Source organism: Saccostrea echinata, unplaced genomic scaffold (assembly GCF_033153115.1).
Source record: "Saccostrea echinata isolate AGI-Se365-2 ecotype Australia unplaced genomic scaffold, CSIRO_AGI_Sech_v1 ptg000054l, whole genome shotgun sequence".
Lineage (NCBI taxonomy): Eukaryota > Metazoa > Mollusca > Bivalvia > Ostreida > Ostreidae > Saccostrea > Saccostrea echinata.
In genome coordinates this window covers 48,535,001-48,555,000 of record NW_026889803.1, presented here as the reverse complement: position 1 = coordinate 48,555,000, position 20,000 = coordinate 48,535,001, and the positions used below count along the sequence as shown (strand labels likewise).

Here is a 20,000-nt window from a genome sequence, read left to right as displayed (position 1 = left end):
TGTATTAGATGATTTAAACCAGGGTCTCAAGTTCTCTGTATTGATGATAGAAAAAATTGTTTTTCACTTGTGGAAAATATTTTTAAAAAAGAGCAAGGGCCACTTAGGGCCTTTTTTGGCCCTATAAATTTCTGAAAAATTAAAACTGCATAGTTTTAGTCGACAAGGCAATAAATATCAATTGAACACTTGTTGACTGAATTTCTACCAAAAATGACGTAATTTTCTTACTAGCCAATGCATTATGACGTCATGAATTGCGTCATTATTCACATATCCCGAATATTTCTTTAAAAATGGCCAAAATATGATGCTATTTTTCAATATTTCGTATACAGCACAACCTCCGATCCAAAATATGCAAATATATTATGAAAGAACTGCTTATTAAGCTTTTAAAACATACTTTAATTTTTGGATCGAGGGGTGTGCTCATATTTTATTTCTTTGTTGAAGGTTATCAAATTCACCTGTTTTCTGCAAAATTCAAGAACATTGCAATTTCACACAACCTGTTTTCCAGTACCTGGACTCTTTAGAGGAAACTTTTATATACAAACTGAAAGCGCCACGTCTTTACTTTATATTGATGTTGAGAAAGGGAAATAGTTTGTTAGTGGATAAATTGGTTTATCTACAGGGCCATTTTATGCATAAAGTGAACCTAGCTCTTTAATTATAATTATCTAAAAATTAAAAAAGGGAGGGGTTAAAGGTCCTAATTTTTCATGAGGAGATGGGCGAACATAGCGTGCAGAAAGCCTATAGTTTCAGATATATAAAAATCATGTTCAGTTTGTGAATTTAGTATTTAGAGTAAAGTTCTCATTATTGAAATTTATGAAATTATGATAAACAAAACTTTTCTGGGGAAAATTTTCTCGGCAAAATGTTCTTTTATCGAAAAAAACAAAAAAAAATTACTGTGGTATTCATGGGGTTCGAACCCTAGCAATAAAAATCCTGGGTATCATTTTCTTTCGAGACTAGCATGCTAACCACTAGACTACACAAGTCCTGATGAAGAGTGGCATTTAAATCATGTTTGTGATATGACCCTTGGCTTAATGGACTTCAAGTATTTCTCGAAAAGATACTAATGTTATGTCATAAAAGTATATTTTCAAGGTATAGTGGGTCATTGCTCCATATTTTTGGTAACCAAAAAAAGTAAATATTTTTGCAAACTTTGAGGATTAACTTTCAAAAAGGTGGAGCGAAGACCCACTCATAACGAAAAATAGTGTTATAGTATGAAAAAATGACTCTTTTTGCCCACTTTGGTGTGTGTCTAATATTTCGCAGGCAAATAATTTCAATCTTCGAGGGATTTTTGCAAATTGTAGAGATTTTGCATCAAGTATATTTTAATGTTAGACAAAATATCAAGGAAAATTTTGATATAATTGAAATTTAATTTTTCATCTTCATGTTTGTCACACTATAGGCTTATCGCTCATCATGTTCACCCATCTCCTTTACTTTTTCATGAAATAGCAATAGTTACTAGGAATCTAAAAGTTGAGCTCAGTTCTTGTTGGTGTTGTGAAATTCTAAATAAGCTCATTGTTCTCATTAATCTTGAGACTGACCTAAAAGAATTGGGACCTTGTATCGTTTCAAGGCAGTTTTATGTTTACATTTATATGTGGTTAAATTTTATGATTAATTTTTTTAAGTATCTGTATAGCACTGTGGAATATGTCGGTCAGACATTGCATTCTAGATCTCCTTGTAAAACTATTAAAATAACTGTACTGTTTATATTCTTAGGGCTTTACTGCCACTTTGGAATTTACTGCATCTTTAGATTTTAGTGACTGAATGGAACTAACCCCTTAATTGCCCTTTTATTTTCATTAAGAAATTTCATGATGTTTGTTTTCATATAGTCTTAAAGTATTTAAAGTATTGAAAGGTCAAAAGATTAATAAATATGTATATATTAAATAAATAAACATAAGACCATGCATACCTTGCATGTGTAGTCATATTTCAATATAATGACTGTTTTCTTTGGTACTATAAAATAAAATTAAAAAAATAGAATTATTTAAAGATAAGTATTAAACATGCTATTGAACATTTATCTTGGGTTCATTGTGTAATTGGATGGGAGAAATTCTAAATTATTAATTATGATAATCTTCAATTATTAGTTCTGTAGCTGTAAGATCATTTTTAAAGCACCACATAGATTTACAGTTTACATTTTGTTTGTAATAAGTACTTAAAAAAGTGTTTAAAATTTGAATTTAAAAAAAAATTATTGTCTAGAGGTGCAAAGATATTTCTCTTTGACCCAGAAAATAAATATGCACATATATGATAACACTGTCAACATTTCTCCATCTATTTCTTTTGTTAAGTAAAAAAGGATACACTCTGGGAAAACTAAGCTTATGTGTGATATTGTAGATTGTATTTTGTGGGAGCCAGACAGGGGCACCTGCCAGAATTTCTAGCAACTTTGAATATCAACTTGTACACACCACTTCCGTCCCTCTTGTTTGGGGTAAGTTTATCATTTAATAACCTTCCATTTTTCTTGTCTTGGTCAAAAAATAAATATATACCTATTATTCATTGCCCGGTCAAAACTTAGAAAATACTTATCCATTTATGATTTTTTTTTCACATAGTTTGGTGAAAAGCTATTTACTTGTTCTAAAGGCAAAACAAATTGGACACCTATTCATTTCTGTCAGTATGATATTCAGTGAACAAAGTAACCAAGATTGAATTGCAAGTTAATCTCCTGCCATCCTATATGCAAATCCACTCAATTATCTGTAAACAGAACATACAATTTAAAATGCCAGTGGGATTCAAACCTAGTAACCCTTGGATTGATAGTTTAGCCTTCACTTTTCTGGTCATATGTGTCAGTCACATTTTCACCTCTCCTTACCAGCCATATAGAGTAACATTGTTTCTTTTACATTTAATTGGATATTTTGTACATGTATTAAGTACAGAAGCTAATATATCAAAATATAATAGAAGGAAGGGATGGTAGACACAGGTGTATTTGACATGCCATGGGGAAAAAGGCAATAAATGAATAACCCAGTAAACTGAAGATCTTGCACTCAGTGTGTTGGGAATTGATCTTGTCAGTAATATGTGATATTCTCTGTTGACACTATTATTTTAAACTTATCTGTAATGTTTATCAGATAAGTGCAAACTTAAATATAAATATTAGGAGTATGTATTTGAAGTTGTCAACAACTAAGAATGGTATTTTTTATTTACAGTTCCCCTTTCATGTTATATTTTTTGTCTTTTTCTTGGCCTCCTTTGTAATGAAAAAATTAAGTATCTTTTGTTATTGATAGTTACAAAATTGAATTGCTCCAAAGCAAAGAGAAGAGAATATTTATTATTATTTCAATAGTCGATATGTGTAGATATGATGTTCATCTTATCATTATGGAATTGTCCTTAACTAAAGTTTGAAGGGGGGGGGGGTCTTTCCCATGTTTAAGTGCATTTTCATTGGTTTGAAAGATTTATTTATTTCATAACATTGGTTTACTTGACAATTAAAATTCACTCAGTATATTTCATAAATATGAAGCTTAATTCTTACTTAAGTGCCTAATGTCCCTGGTGATGTTGTGTAGCCGTGATGTTCAGGTCCTGATTAACTATGCTGCCTTTGTGGAGACACTGTTTATTACAATCAGTATCGCCGGCCTTATCTACATGAGGTACAAATTCCCTGAAAGGAATCGACCCATCAAGGTAGGTTTGATTAATCAGATATTAGATTTAACTTCAGTCTGTCACATAACCATTTTTTCTCCCTTAAGGAAGCTCTAAACACTAATGAAAGATGCTTTTTAGACTTTGAGAAAAATATATTATATAAAGGTGCACATATTCAGTGTATTTAGTTCATTTTCAGCATAGGGTGCCTGTCTTATTTCTGCAGAAAAAATGTTTAAAGACAATGAACTATTTGTGAACAGAAATCACTGTTGTTTACTTGCATCGGGAAAATTAATGGAAATAATGTATTACATTACTTAATCTTGGTCTAACATAACATTAAGAATACTTTAATTCATAAGAAATTGTGTCATTAACTGTAGATTCCCATTTATTCTATTTTTCTTCTAAGGGCAGATCACTCTAACCCAATAAAACTACCCTACAAATAAAACTCTTTATTGTGCAGTGTTTAGAGCTTCCTTAAAAATACCCCAACCTTGTATCTGGAAAATGCAGTCACTAAGGTTTACTTCTGAAATTTACATCAATGCAAGTTTCAAAAAAAGAGAGAAGGATGTGTGCGAAGTCATATTAAATTTCATGTCAGTTTGTCACTTAATGAATCTGTAAACAGAAGCTAAAACTTTTTTTTTTCTCAATATTTCAGGTGAATATTCTGCTGCCCATCTTTTTCATCTTCATCTGTATATTCCTCCTCTTCATGCCTCTAACGATCGATGCTAATGAAGTATTATGGGGTATCATCATGGTGTTGACTGGGGTCCCTGTGTATCTGCTAGGCATCACATGGAAAAATAAACCCAGGGCCTTCACTGGATTTATTGGTAAGAATTCACTTGCATATCTGACTGGAATCTTTACACAGCATTCATACATTGTGAAGTGATTCAGTACATGTGATATATTTTGCAATAATACTCAAGGTTAACAGAGCAAGAAATATTCAAAACATTCAAATATGCCCATGTATTACTTTTGTTGAAAAAATGTTCATTTATTTTGATGCCCCCACATTAAGACGCTGTACATATTTAACTTGGTCTACTTGGAAATCAATTGAAGGATTGAAAAATTCATAGATTAAATAGGATCTGTGCTGTCAAGTGCATTCTGTTTTCCATTTTTTTGAGTGAGGTGCCATGATTTCTACATGGTATTAATGATCATCTATTGATTTTACAGATTCATTCACAGTGTTATCCCAGAAGGTGCTAATGACAGTCCGTACAGACATGAAAGAGGATTGAGATTAATCTGAGGTTTAGGGATGTTAAATAAGACTGAGTGAGAGAGTGATTTCTGGGGTGGTGGAACCCCCTTCTGTTTCTGTCTCTATAAATGTTCTGCTTTTTATGCATCTGTTATTTGTTGCCGGTATTCAGTTCATTTTTACAGAAGTTCCACAGGGTGGATATGTTGGCTCTGTACATAAATCTGCTTCTTAATAAACCAATGTATACAAGTATGTGTCACAATGACATCATTCCACGCCCACATAGGCTATTTATTGTATTTATTCCCTGGGATATGTTCTCAAACTTTGGGGTGTGACAAAAAGTATTTTTATTGATTGTTCATATCAAAATGTGGGCTGCCTTTTGTGTTCTTTTAAACTTTTTGCCTTTCTCAGATATTGTTTTCAAGATTGTGTGGATCTGAGAAAAAAAGTTATTCTACTCTATATAAGCCTTTATTACTGTAGAACAAGTTTTAAAATGTTGTTGGGTTAGTTTTTACAGACTTTTTAAATGTGTTCATTTATGAATTTAACTGGTTTGCATTTTATGCAAGTTAAGTTAGAGGATTTAATGACTGAAGCTGAAACTTTTCTTTGATATCCATGAACAAGACAAAGTATTGAGATAGACTTTTTTGTTTATCTCTATTACCTCAGTGAAAGTTTTTACCAAGCACTGGTATTTTCACATACCATGATGAGGATTCAATTTTAAATGTTGATTACTTGTTGCCTTTCAGAAAGTCAGTGTTTGTGTAACTGTAACAGTTGTTTCAGCAATTATTTTTCGTCGTTTTGCAAAGTTGATCATCTTATTTTGTATACTTTTATTTGATATTGACCTAATGATATTTGAATGAAATATGAAGAACAAATAGTACATCATCATTCAAATTTGATATTAATCAGGACGTGTTATATCATTAATATACAATATCACTGCCATGAATGGATTATGTCAGAAGTATAAATCTCAGTACATGTAGGTAACTGTTGTCGTGGATTTTTAATTTTAAAATTATATATTTATACATGTGTATGATGCTTGAAAAGATGCATGTGTGTGCACTTGTGTTGTATGAAAGAAAAGGTGTGTGTGCTTGTGTTGTACATCAGAAAAGAGGACTGCACATTAAGATGTGGATTGTTATGCTCACAGGTGTAATTTTTTTCCAGTTGATCTGTACCATCTACTAGGGTTGTCTCAAAATTTCGTAGATCTTTTACTAAGCTTAATGTATCTTTACTACAAAATTTCCTTGGTGAAAAAAGTGGGTTTTGGTTGTTAAATTATAAAATTTTAACATGATTACTTAAAAGCAATTCAGGTAATAAGAATTGTTGTATTTTCATTCCCTAACATCTGGAGAAATCTCTGACATCAAAAAAAGATAAATGTCACTGGTTAAGACTTTCTTTTGGAATCAAAGTCCTTAATTCATCATAAAGATTCTAGATAAAAATGTCAATCTCTTAATTATTTGCTATGATTTACAGGCATTACAGCATATACAACAAATTTTAAGGAAAGATAGTTCACAATGCAATATTTAGAATTTCTATTTCTTTCCAAAATCTTGAGTGGTAAATACTTTTTTATTCAATTTTAAATATTGTATACTGATTTTTAATTCCAATTTTAGGGTACTTTGCTCCCTTCTTGCATGTGCACCAGACAATGAAACATTTTATTTTAGTACAATTTTCTTTTCTGCCTGAACTTTCAGTAAGGCGTGACATTCTCAACTATACATAATTAGTGTCTCTCAAATAGTGACCTAGATTCTCATTGGTTGCCAGATTAGCTTATCTATACTGAAATTTACACAGGTTTTCATTCACAGGTGAAAAAATGGGTCAGATGTCAACAAGTGACGCAAGGAACCAATTACATCGTTTCTTGCAGTAAAGAGGTGTGTCTTATGTCATCTCATCGTTTGTTAACAACACTCTAAAGTTGCTAATGTTATTAATTTCTTAACCAATGAGAATCTAGGTCACCATTTGAGAGGCGCTAATTATGTATCACCGAGAATGTCACACCTCACTGAAAGTTCAAGCAGAAAAGAGAATTGTACTAAATAGAGTTCATCCATTTAATTACTCAAAAGTTAGTCCATAAATTTACTACTAGGTATTGTTGATTTTATATAAGTACCAAGTTTCATCAAATTATGACACCAGATTCCTACAAAATTATGTTTGTCAATGGAATTTTGGGACAATTTTAACTCTCATACATGGTCATTGATTGTTGGGCATTTATTTTTATATGAGCTTCTGTGTTTGAAGTTGACCCACATTTATCTGTAGACAATCTCTACTGGAGACAATTTCAGCATAGTAGTAGTAGGATCAAACATTTATTTCAATAATTATAAGGCAGAGTTCTATTGTAGTATTTTAATTCTTTTAATTTTTCTGCAGTCTATGCACTCTTTGTTTCAAATTTCAAAATAAAATATGATTCAAAGTAATGAAATATTTGATTTGGTACAGCTCTTTTTCCATTGGTATGATTTGTAATAATGAAATTTTACCAAATTTCATGTTAAAATATTTAGACAGAAAAATAATGATTGCAATAGATAGAAATAATTGATCATTGTAATACATGTATGCATATCATGTTTAAATAAATGCTTATCCATATCATGTTAGAATAAATGCTTACCCACATCCTAGCACTATTTTTCCATAGGTTTTTCCCATAGGATTTTGTAATGACAAATGATACGGTAAGTCTATATAGGTCTACCCATATATACTGTGAAAATCAATGTTAATTTAAAATATAGGGACTATCTATGTACAGTGTATTTTTTCAGTGTCTGAGATTTTTTTTTCCCATTATTTCTTGTGAAACTGTTTTAATAACAAGAATTTACTTTTTCATAATAACACATTTTTTATGTAGAATTTGGTAATGGAGAATGTGACACAATCTTTGCTGGGATGTTGATTTAATTTCTTTTTGGCATTAAAGTTATATACATGTTTGTGTTTTAAAAGAATAACAGTATACTTGAGTGAATATAATTCATGTTCATGATTGGCAAGTATCTTAGTTTTATACTGGATACTTCTACCTTAAAAGTGTACTGCAATGCAACAATTTGTAAATATTTTTGTGTTTAAATACTGGTGGCAATATAAGTAAGAAATTTTAGAGCCTTTATGTCATTGTTTGCTAAAGACACTAACATGAATTACTAATAACTATGCCTAAATCTCTTAAGGTAGCTTATTATATTTATTGAATAAATCTTTTAATGTACTCTTGAAGATCTGGATGTATTATAGAGAGCGCATAATCTCTTGCTTTTTCCATTTTTAAATTAAGTCACAGTTAATGTTTGTTTACCTAGACTGCCAGACTTAATATATTGCAATTTTATGCAAAACAGCAAAATTAGAATTTTATTTTTATACTTTATTTATCTGTCATGACATTTTATGTATTCTTGGGGAAAAACAGAATATTATTGTGCAATAATGGTGAAAAAAGAAACATGTGAAAATTTACACAATATAAATGTGTTTGGTCTTATGTTTGATCTTTAATTAATTTCAATTTGAAATAAATTTTGAACACAGTTTATTTTTGTTGTTGCATTATGATTTCATGATACTGTAAACCAGATATTGATCTGCCTGTAGTTAATTATTTTTAAATTCTAACAACTACTAGTTAACTATATGACAAAGTTTTATGTAGTCCTTTTCCTATCTATGCAGCAATATTCCACAATCACCTGTATATGATGTTTATTTCTCCAGATTGATTCGATATTTAAGAGCACGCGCTGAGTATGAGCAATGTTTAAACAGAGGTAGCCTACTGACGAATAAATTGATTTTACAGGGTTTTATGATACATAACACAAAAACAAACCAAAATTTGGTGTATGGATTGATATATATTTAATGAATAAAAATTACATAAATAACAAAAACATGAATTCCTGAAATATAAAGATATGAAGGTTTTTTGTGTGTTCAAATGGGTGACTTTGTCATTTTCTATATAAATCAAAACAACATTTTGCACACATTTTGTGACATTATTACAAAATCGTACAAAAATTCCATTTCTACTCGGGCAAACATTACTTTTATTATCTACATGAACATGAATCTAATGGATGTATTGTTGATTTCTAAAAAAAAAAAAGTTTTGTTATTTATCCTTAAAGTCAGAATTTTGCAATTCTATGGTCATTATAATGACCTTGTTTGCAGATACATTGGTATTTTGATAGACATATGTCCCACCACATTGTTAATTTACATAACCATTTTGATTACAGATTACTCCGTGTACCGTTATCCATGCAGAGGGCTTGGGAGGGTGTGACCAGTAGACAGGGGATGCTTACTCCTCCTAGCCACCTAATATACAGTTTTTGCCCAGATTGTATTCTTTACTGGATTTATGAGATTGATCACTTTTCATTATCTTTACATCACTTTTCATTATCTTTACATCACTTTTCATCATCTTTACCCTATACATCACTTTTCATTATCTTTACTCTTTACGTCACTTTTCATTATCTTTACCCTTTACATCATTATCTTTACCCTTTACGTCACTTTTCATTATCTTACATTCTTGTATATCCCAGCTGTAAGTTATTAAAACGCAAAGGTAGAAGCTTCTGCAGTTTTGGACAATATGTCAATCAATCTGATTAAAATCAGCTGTTCTGACATGCTACCGCTTACGAACATCGGTGTTCGTAAGCGATAGCGTATCAGAACAGCTGATTTCAATCAGATTGTGTGTCAACATCCATACAGTAACTACATATAGCGATAAAGGGTGTATCTAAAAATGGCCATAGCAGTATAAAATTGGGATTTTGTTTCTTGCATGATTTCAAGATTAATAGAAATGTGTATCAATTGAAGCATTACGCCTTTTGAATTTAATAAATGCTAAGAGTACTTGCATTTATTATTTTGGATTAGAAAAAATGTACAGAATATAATATTTTATTCAGTTAATTGGTAGAAAAAAGTTATGATTTATTATTATACATTGTATAATTAAAGTATATCATTGAGGGAGTTGTAAAAATCCTGGTTTTCGGAATCACGTGTGATATTTCTTAAAAGGAGAATCGAAAGCTTGCCAATTCAGAAAAAATATCTTCAATTGTTTTATCTTGAATAAAGTATGGTTCTGAGAATAGTCGGTCTTTTGGGAAATTGTCATTCAAAGGCCGGTCCTTCTCCATACTTTAATTTTTAGCAGAATGGGTTAACCGCTCCCGAAAATCTGAGTGGGAAACCCCCTTCCCCGCCGATACGAAATAGACGGTTATAATTTTTTCCTTCTCTAAGTGAAAATTGAATATGATTACCTGCATTGGCTCTTATAAACAGATATGAAAATGTTTTAGTTATTAAAGTCAAACCCATTGACAACACTTAAAACATTTCATCCTCCACGTCTTTTGAAGATTGAAGATGTTAAGATGATAAAATAGTATTTTTTACTGACGATATCTATCTATATGGTTTAATTTCACAGCTAGGTTATCCATCACTTGTTTTCACCATTATGAAAAAATACAGTATATTATAAGGTGCTGCTATTAAAAAAAAAACAAGATGTGTTTGTGAAACACTGTTGCCCCCGTATGGCAACTTATAGCAAAGGTTAAGCTTTCTCAAATGCAAATCAAATATGTTGGTACCCAAAGGAAGGTCTTGAGGAATATACCTCTGAAATATGAAAGCCCTAGCAGTAACCATTGAATAGATATGGAAAAGGTTAAAGTTTCTCAAAGGTAAGTCAAACATCAAGGTAAGGGGCAAAAATAGTGGTGCCCAAGGAAAGCCCTTCTACAAGAAATACACATGTGAAATATGAAAGCTGTAGCACCAATCGTTCAAAAGTTATGGCTCAGGTTAAAGTTTTTCAAAAGTAGGTCAAAATCAAAGGTCAGGGTCAAAGTAGTTGGTATCCAAAGAAAAGTCTTGTCACAAGGATTACATATGTGAAGTATGACAGCCCTAGCACTAACCGTTCAAAAGTTATGGCCAAGGTTAAAGTTTTTAAATAATAGGTCATACCTCCTATTGTCACAAGGATTACACATGTGAGATATGAAAGTCCTAGCATCAACCGTTCAAAAATTATGGGCAAGGTTAAAGTTGGGTAAAATTTTGCAAAACTGGGTCAAACTCGTAGAATGTCAACTTTGGCTAATCATACTCGATCATTAGCTAGTCCTGAACATGCATAACATGTTTTAGAAAGAAACTTGAAAAACTTTTTCATTACAATTAAAATATTGTAAAATACGTGTTTGAATCCAGGGAGGGTTTATACCGCTAAAATAAAAAAAAAAATCAACCTTCCTAAGACCCCTCCACCGTCTCTCGTCCTCAGAAAGTGGGTAGGGGCCCTAGGGGGTACATCATCCTTACGTCAGGTGCCCAAGCAATGAGTTCCATCAGTTTGAAAGTCAGTTTATAAATTCATGTCTGCTGTGATAAAAATTTAAAAAAATGAAAAGACATTGAAACTGAATCCGAACGTCAAATATTCCGGAAAAGGACGGTCTGATCATCATTTAGTCTTTTTTTTCGCAAAACTGGTACGACTTGTCTTGAACCGGGTACACCCAAGTGCAGAAAACAAGTATTGATTATTGAACTGAGTTTTGAGAATATTTTGAATCGGAATGCACTTAGTTTGAACCTATTTTATATTTATTTGTAATGGAAAAGCAACCAGCTAAGGATGCTAAGCCAGGTTTTCTGTCTATATTGACCGGCGAATGGATAGATATTCCAGATTCAGCCAGAGTAAGTCAGAGAAAATTCGAAAATACCTTACTGATCGAACGGTTTGGTTCATGCTTTGCACCATTGAACGGTTCCAGCTGGGAAATATGTATCTTTTTCTGATTGTTTTGATTATAATCAGTTTATTAAAATTTTATTTTGATATCATCGCTTAGTGGCTGCTTATACATATAGTAAGACTGGCGGTCCTACTAAACCAGTCTAGACGAACTCCAAAAACAGCGTTTCCGGAAGTAAGAAATTGAGACTGAAAAAGACTCCGAAAATAGAGTCCACGCATGCGCACACACACAAAAAATGGCGATTTTTCGGCAAAAATGATGGGTCTACAAAAACTGTCCGTGCAAGTTTTTGAAAAGTATGGCAATTATGCCAGTACTCAGAAATGCTAAACAAAAGACTTCAGAAGAGATCGTATTTGTCAGATTTTTTATTTTATTTGCAAAAAAAGGAGATATTTACTTTCAAAGTTAACGTTACAAGTCAGATCAATTACAGAGAAAATGATACGTTTTGAGAAGTAAATATGCATAATGAAAGAGATATATATGCAAAATAGGACATATATATTGTAACTGGTAAAAACTTGACTGAAATTTACACATAAATTAGCATTCCGGTTTTTTATTTGTGTACGACATTGGAATTGAACGCGCAAGTTCTTACCATTGTTATTTACCAATTTTTTTTATCACATACGAACAGATATTATTATGAAAACATTTTTAAAAATATTTTCTATTAATATGAAAACTTTAGAAACCACTCTTCTAGATACTAAGGGCACAACATGTCTTCTAAAAATGAACCTGTTAATATCTCTGCTCCGTGGTGAAAAATGCGCATTTTCTGATTAAAATAAATACAAGCTGGGTGTCTTCAAAAACAAATAAAAGCACCTTTATTGTAGGAACGACATAAAATTTAAATCAAGGGGACAATAAATTAAATAAGAAAATATTTCTTACCGGCAGTATTGAATTCGATGTCGTATATCCAATTCACTATTATGCAAGAGTTTGAAGCGATAAATAAGTCAATATCCACAAAATAATTTAATAAATGCAATTATCCATTCAACAAAAAATAAAATGAAGTAACAATGCACTTAATACAGCCATTATGCAGCCGTATAATTAGAGAAAGCGAACGACAATTCATCGTTTGTTTACATCGGACGCCATTTTGCCGCAATGCATGATGGAGCCAAAGACTTCGTTTTCGGAGTTCACGCTGTTTTTGGAGTTCGTCTAGACTGTAAACAGAGAACGCTAGAGAACTCTAGAGAACCCTTTAGAACTCAAGGTTTATTTGGTCAATTCAAATAAATTTTATGCATAATTGAGTTTATTTTTACTTAATAAATCATATTCTATCTATAAAATCAATAACGTGAATTTTTTATGGATGTTTTCCTTCAAAAAAAGAGTGTGACTAAAATGGGTAGTAAAATCCGGGCCGGGCCGGGAATTTTGAAACTGAAAACCGGGTTTTCGCTAATTACTGAAAAAATACTGAATTCTTCATCACGAAACTTACAGATGTAATTTAATATAATAAAATGTGTCTTCGCTGAGAGTTTTAACACCAAATATTATGTTTTTCAATTATTAATAATGATTGGCATTTTCCCAGTGACTAAAATGGGTAGTAAGCCCGGTTTATTCATTTAGGCGATTTAAAGCTAATTACACTCAAAAAATGGGATTTCTTTGTGTTTTATCGTTGTTTATTAACTTTAAGAACTTAAATATTACGACAATTGCAAAAATTAACGTCAATAATTAAAATAATCGCCGATTTTTGATACCCGGGACAGTCCAAAACCGGATGCGTTTGCCCGGGACAAACTGGAATATTCCCAAAAATTGCCATCAGATAAGCGGGTGCAGAGAATAATGTAGAATTTATTAAAAAAGTAACCTACCCCCCCCCCCCCCCCCCTCAAAAAAAAAAAAATAAATAAATAAACAAATGGAGAAAATAAAAGAAATATACACAAAAATCTCGACAATTCTTTTTTTTAAATACTAATGGAGTTATGTATCTTAATGATTTGACAAAAGAAAGACTGTAGGCAACAGCTAGATTCGTATTCAGGTAATCATTTCCCTGAAATTACATGTATATATATGTCTACAGAGCTAGCTTGGAACATGTTAAATTAAGATCATGAAGATATTACCAGTAAATTTAATAAAATCTATGCAGCTGGCTTGATTCAGGAATATTTACTACTCTCATCATTATCTCGGAAATTTAAGTTTCATCCTGGGTAAACGGGTCCGGTTTTGGTCGGTCCCGGGTATTCAAAAAATGCATTTATTTTCTACAATCGGTAAATATTTAAAAATGGTTATAATTTTTTGGCAGTTTATGTTCATTTCGATCTATCCAATACAAAAAACTGCAATTATTTCAATAATATTAAGTACAAAACACCAAAATATGTAAACCAGGTTTACTACCCATTTTAGTCACTGGGAAAATGACAATCGTTGATAATCATTGAAAAAAGTAATATTTGGAGTTGAAACTCTCAGTGAAGGCATATTGTGTTGCATTTAATTATATCTGTAAGTTTCATGACAAATAATTAAGTATTTTTCAGTTATTAGCAAAAACCCAGTTTTCAGTTTCAAAATTCCCGGCCCGGCCCGGGTTTTACTACCCATTTTAGTCACACTCGAGAAAAAAGTTGAAAACGTAACAACATAGAGTAGTGTAATATTTTATGTCATCCCGATCCCGACTGAATTTCAAATACGTTGTTAATTGAAATAATAATTTTACCACATAATTTTACAATTCTCTAAGACTGGCGATAAGTCTAGTACTGACGACTCCGGACTCTCTAGGGAGACCATGAATATTCAGCAGGTCCGGCACAATATCTTAACAGTTATCCAAACAGTAAAAATACATTTTTTGCTTAAAAGTGTTCAAAAGCAGCAATGTTTAAACCATCCTTTATTTGGATTGCTTTTTTATTTGACTATTTTGAATAGCTTAATAAAGCTATATAGCTATTTCAAGCTATATAACTAAATCAAGAGATTTAGCTATATAAGGGATTTTTGTGTCAACCTGGTATAAACAAATGGCATTTAGATGTTATTGTATATATTTATTGTATATTTTACAATTTTGGTTTTATAGCATGGAAAATGTCGCAGTGTATCAGAGTTTGAGAAGCTTAGCAGGGTAGGGGAGGGTACTTATGGAATTGTATGTAAGTTTTATTTTATGCTCATACAATAGCATCAGCTGCTTATATATGAAATGATTAAAAGTGATGTTAATTAAGAATTTCATAAACTTTACATTCCTGAATGGGAAAGCGTGATCAAAGGTTAAAATCGGAAGGATCCCACCTAAATCGGGAAAGTTGGCATGTATGTACATAGAATCTTAGATGACATTGAGGAATTAGTATTCTTCTGTGGTTTTTCAGATAGAGCGAGAGATAGGAAAACAGATACAATTGTGGCACTGAAGAAAATGAGAATGGAAAGAGAAAAGAATGGTACCGTAATTAAAATTTTATTTCAAGAAATTAATGTATTATGTAAAGACTAAATCACTTAACCATGATGCTTAATGACAACTTGCTGTTGATGTTGTTTTGATTTTTCAACAATCTTAGCAAAAACTGTATTGAGATCATCCTGTATTTTAGTACACTCTGATTGTCCTATACTTTAGTACACTCTGATATATGCACTTGAATTTGAGGTCAAAAGACTCGGAAATTATATTCTTCCTCTTCTTCCTGTGTCCAACACTGTTATCTGAGGCAGTAGTGTGTGTGCTATAATTTTTAGCTCTACTGGTCAGAGACCAGAAAAGCATATATGTGATAGTTAAGTATCTGTTGTTTGTCTGTCTGTTTGTCTATAAACAATTTTTCAAAATGCTACTCCTCCTATAGTTTTGGACCAATTTCAATAAAACCTGATACACAAGTAGATTACACTGAGATACTTAATTCTGAGTATTGGTTTTTGATTTCAATGAATGATGTTGCTATGGTTACAAAAAACAGAAATTCCTGTGAAATTCTTTTAAAATACAGGGTTCTCGATTTTCTATAATTAGGGCCGTTCAAAGGCCCCATTCCCAATTCAAAATAAAAGTACCCTTTTTCCCAATTTAATGTATTCATTTTCCCAGTAGACCTTTTCCCCAAGATTAAAGAACATATAGTTAGTTATATAATGAATAAACTTGCTACTCATATTTACTCTGTACTGCATAACATAAAGAACAAGTCTCAATAAGGCTTATCTGTGGTCCCTGGTTACTTGTCAAATTTCGAACATTAATTAAAATTTTTAAAAATTAAATTTTATTATTAACTAATGTCTTTATTATTTGAATCATCATCTAAAAATGTCAAACAATAGATATAGGCAACATACGAAGCTGCGCGTTGAAGGTAGGGTCCTTTGATTTTCATGAATATCAAAAGAAATCAGTGACAGGTACACACTTCAAAGCTTTCATATACACCGAGCACAGGTTTGTTCAGAGTCGAGTTTGAAATATAATGTGTATATTATATGTGTAGATGTTAAGTGAAAATATCTTTGTTGAACAATCCTGTGCTCCATGTTTTCTAATTAAAAGTAATAAGATTTTGAATCTCTTCGCTGACTTCATTTACATGCGATTAACCTCTTTATGACCTGTTTAGAATCACAGCAAGCCACGTGGATTTGTATCATTACGGGTAAATGCCCCCAGTAAACGTGCTAGTTCTCAGTTGAAACGTACTCAGTTTTATATCAATCAGCAAAGACTTGTTTGGTTCATCTTGTTATAGCTTTTATTGCCAAAGTTTTGTAAATAGAAAATTGTATTTGTAGTTGATTGTGAATCTTGAACATATAATTCGTCTTTGAAAGAAAAACATCATACCAAGATCTTCTTTTTATAGTATCTAATCTAAATGTCTCCACCCATTTTTATGTACATATGTAATAGAGAAACCGTAGTCTGATCGGGGGGAAATGTTCCGGCATTTTTTAGTGTGATAGTGTTAAAAACAGGCTTGTATTTTTTGATATGTTTAATTATTCATTATAAATACACAATGTTTTAATTAGAAATACATCGTTATACACAAAGAAAAAAATCAAAATACCGTATGCTAATATTTAACCGTTAAACCAAGGGTGTAAAAAGGGACCACACTACTATACTTAAGTAGAATACTCCTTTAGTTGATAACAAACACCATGTGTAATAATTATTCCATAGTTCCCCAAAAGGTCGCTATTTTTTAAATTTTTTTTTTCAAATTATATGGCCCCAGGCCCCTGTCCATGAATTTTGGTTATTGTTTTATATAATCTGTATTAATGAAAATAAGCAAGAATAAAATTTTTGTGAGCAGACTGTCTGGCATAATTATGTGAAAATAAAGCTCTCGCAAATATAAAGTGGTTTACAGAAGGTAAAGAAGAGTTGGATAATAATTAGAGATTTGGAGCTGCTCAGTCAAATGTCACTATCAAAAGGTCAAGATCATTGATTTTTGTGAATGCCGGAGCTGCCTTATGTGGAGAACATTCATTATATGCTGATACTTTAACATTATATGCTGATAGTTTGTCATTATATGCTGATACTTTGTCATTATATGCTGATACTTTGTCATTATGCTGATACTTTGTCATTATATACTGATAGTTTGTCATTATATGCTGATACTTTGTCATTATATGCTGATACTTTGTCATTTTATGCTGATACTTTGTCATTATGCTGATACTTTGTCATTATATGCTGATACTTTGTCATTATATGCTGATACTTTGTCATTATATACTGAAACTTCAACATTATATGCTGATACTTTAACATTATATGCTGATACTTTGTCATTATATGCTGATACTTTAACTTTATATGCTGATACTTCAACATTATATGCTGATAGTTTGTCATTATATGCTGATAGTTTGTCATTATATGCTGATACTTCAACATTATATGCTGATTTTTTGACATTATATGCTGATACTTTGACATTATATGCTGATACTTTGACATTATATGATGATACTTCACTACATATATGGTGCTTTAAAAATAGGTTAAAAATCGTGATCGTGATACCAAAACGTCCAAAACGCATGTATTAACAGAATGTGCTAGATGTTTTTATTAAGATGGAATATTGCAGGTTGTTCGACGAATGCACGCCTTTTCTCAGCTAATAAGGTCTTTTTGGCCTGATTTAAAGGTTCAAGTGGATGTAGACATTTCGATCGTTGTTCACATTCATCATTTCAAGGAAAACTAACGTTGTATCTTAAAATATGTATGTGTAATCATAGGGGGCTTATCTTTCGGATTGTTAAGAAAGATTTTTGAATCTACTTTAAATACACTTAAAAGTTGTTAAAATAAAGATTCTTACACTTTCAGTCCAGAAAAGCCACGTTTAAAAAAGACGTACCACACCTATATATATATACATAAAGTATATAGGTGTGGTATATGTACGTCTTTAAAAAAAATTAAGAAAAAAGTAAGAGGTTGAAAGAAAAGTTTTAGAAAACTTTTATGTTCTTCATATTCAATAGAGAAAACCTGAATCTTGAGAAAATCTTTGCTCTTATATACTCATTTTTACTACAAGTATTTTTTTTTTTGAGTTTATATTGTCATTTTGTCATTAATATCACCCCCCCCCCCTCGTTGCCCGCGTGGCGCAGTGGTTAGAGCGTCTGCTCTAGAATTGTGAAGTAAGGAGTTGGTCCTTATGTCGCGGGTTAGAATCCCTCTGTGGGATGTGGAGACCGGTCCTTCGGATAAGACAATATAAACCGAGGCCCCGTGTCGCAGTAGGTGTTGGCACGAAAAAGATCCCTCGCTGCTCAATGGCCCTGAGTGCCGAGTATAGGTAAAAAATTAGCAGCTCTCCACCGACAAGGGTGGCGTCTTCATATGAGTGAAGAAAAATTCTCGAGAGGGACGTTAAACAATAATCAAACAAACAAACCCCCCCCCATCTTGAAATCCTGTATACCCCTCTGGAATGTGTTTACGGGCTTTCAAGTTACATGATTATATGTATTATTGCAAAAAATGAATAAATACATGTATTTTAATATGATTTTTTATAGATGAATTTATACTGCATGAGGTATAATTTAATTGAAATTGAAGAATTTTTAATAAAATATTATATTAGTTGTTTGGATGTTAAAAATATTATTTTTGAGTTTATAATTTTTAATTTTTTTTTGGAAGGGGGGGGGGGGGGTTGTTGGCAAGATTACAACTCCATTCAAACTAACTTCATAAGCTCAGTTTCGGTGATTTTCCAGTTTTCCAGAATGATTGCATGCATGGCACTGGATGTATAGACCAGCTTAAATAGTTCAGTTAAAATGCAATGGCAGCTAGATTCTGGAAAAGCTTTTGAGTCATTAGTAGCCTAAATTACTATGTCGATGTCATAACAATGAAAAAATCTCTGAACAACAACCCCCGTCCTACCGATTTGAAAATTATTTATAAAAGAGCTATCAAAAACTTAAGTGCTGATGCCTGGTTCGGAGGCCGGGGCAATACGCGTGGGGGGGGGTATCATATTATGTGAATTAATCATCTGTACTAGGATGACTTTGGCGTGGTGGTAGCCCCACCCCTCTCCCCAAAGAAATGGAGTTTTCGAGTTTGGTTAGACTTTTTTGTTTTGTGTGAAAATAAATAATCTGTACCTGGTCATCTAGAAAATGAATAATCCATCATTCACGAAGTCACATGAAAATAAATAATCTGACTCAAAAAAAAAAATTGCATTTCCCCCCCAAAAAACGAATCAAATGTTTGTCCCCTATAAATTGTATTATTCTGCTTTGATGTCCTGTAACATCATTGATGTTTAAAAAACAGCGAAGTTTTAATACCATGAGAGTTCCTGAACTTCCAAACTATCTTTAAATTTTCGTGCTTTACACGTGCTTTTTGCAAAGCTATCTTCATTAAGTTCACTCTTAATATTATATATGTACTCTCTACCCCTTCCCAAATATGCCAGTATATTCAAGACTGCTTACACGTGCCTCCTACATGTATCCCTTTTCCTCCCATCAATTTGCCAATACATGTACATGTATATACACCAATACATGTACATGTATATATATACTAAAACATTTGCAATTGAAAACAATTTTTTTTG

General features: G+C 31.9%; 2 protein-coding genes across 2 annotated transcripts in view; both read left to right on the top strand.

The window, feature by feature from the left end:
- LOC133205386 (Y+L amino acid transporter 2-like) overlaps positions 1-7,551 on the top strand; it is a 21,973-nt gene extending 14,422 nt beyond the window's left edge. The window contains exons 7-10 of the mRNA XM_061341189.1: positions 2,419-2,515; positions 3,601-3,750; positions 4,388-4,565; positions 4,924-7,551. Of these exons, the coding sequence (XP_061197173.1) occupies positions 2,419-2,515; positions 3,601-3,750; positions 4,388-4,565; positions 4,924-4,988 (490 nt within the window). The 3' untranslated portion in view covers positions 4,989-7,551. The remainder of the gene's footprint in view (positions 1-2,418; positions 2,516-3,600; positions 3,751-4,387; positions 4,566-4,923) is intronic.
- Positions 7,552-11,642: 4,091 nt separating this feature from the next.
- The window catches only part of LOC133172090 (cyclin-dependent kinase 10-like), a 20,470-nt gene continuing 12,112 nt past the window's right edge, over positions 11,643-20,000 (top strand). The window contains exons 1-3 of the mRNA XM_061306897.1: positions 11,643-11,800; positions 14,960-15,032; positions 15,255-15,326. Of these exons, the coding sequence (XP_061162881.1) occupies positions 11,714-11,800; positions 14,960-15,032; positions 15,255-15,326 (232 nt within the window). The 5' untranslated portion in view covers positions 11,643-11,713. The remainder of the gene's footprint in view (positions 11,801-14,959; positions 15,033-15,254; positions 15,327-20,000) is intronic.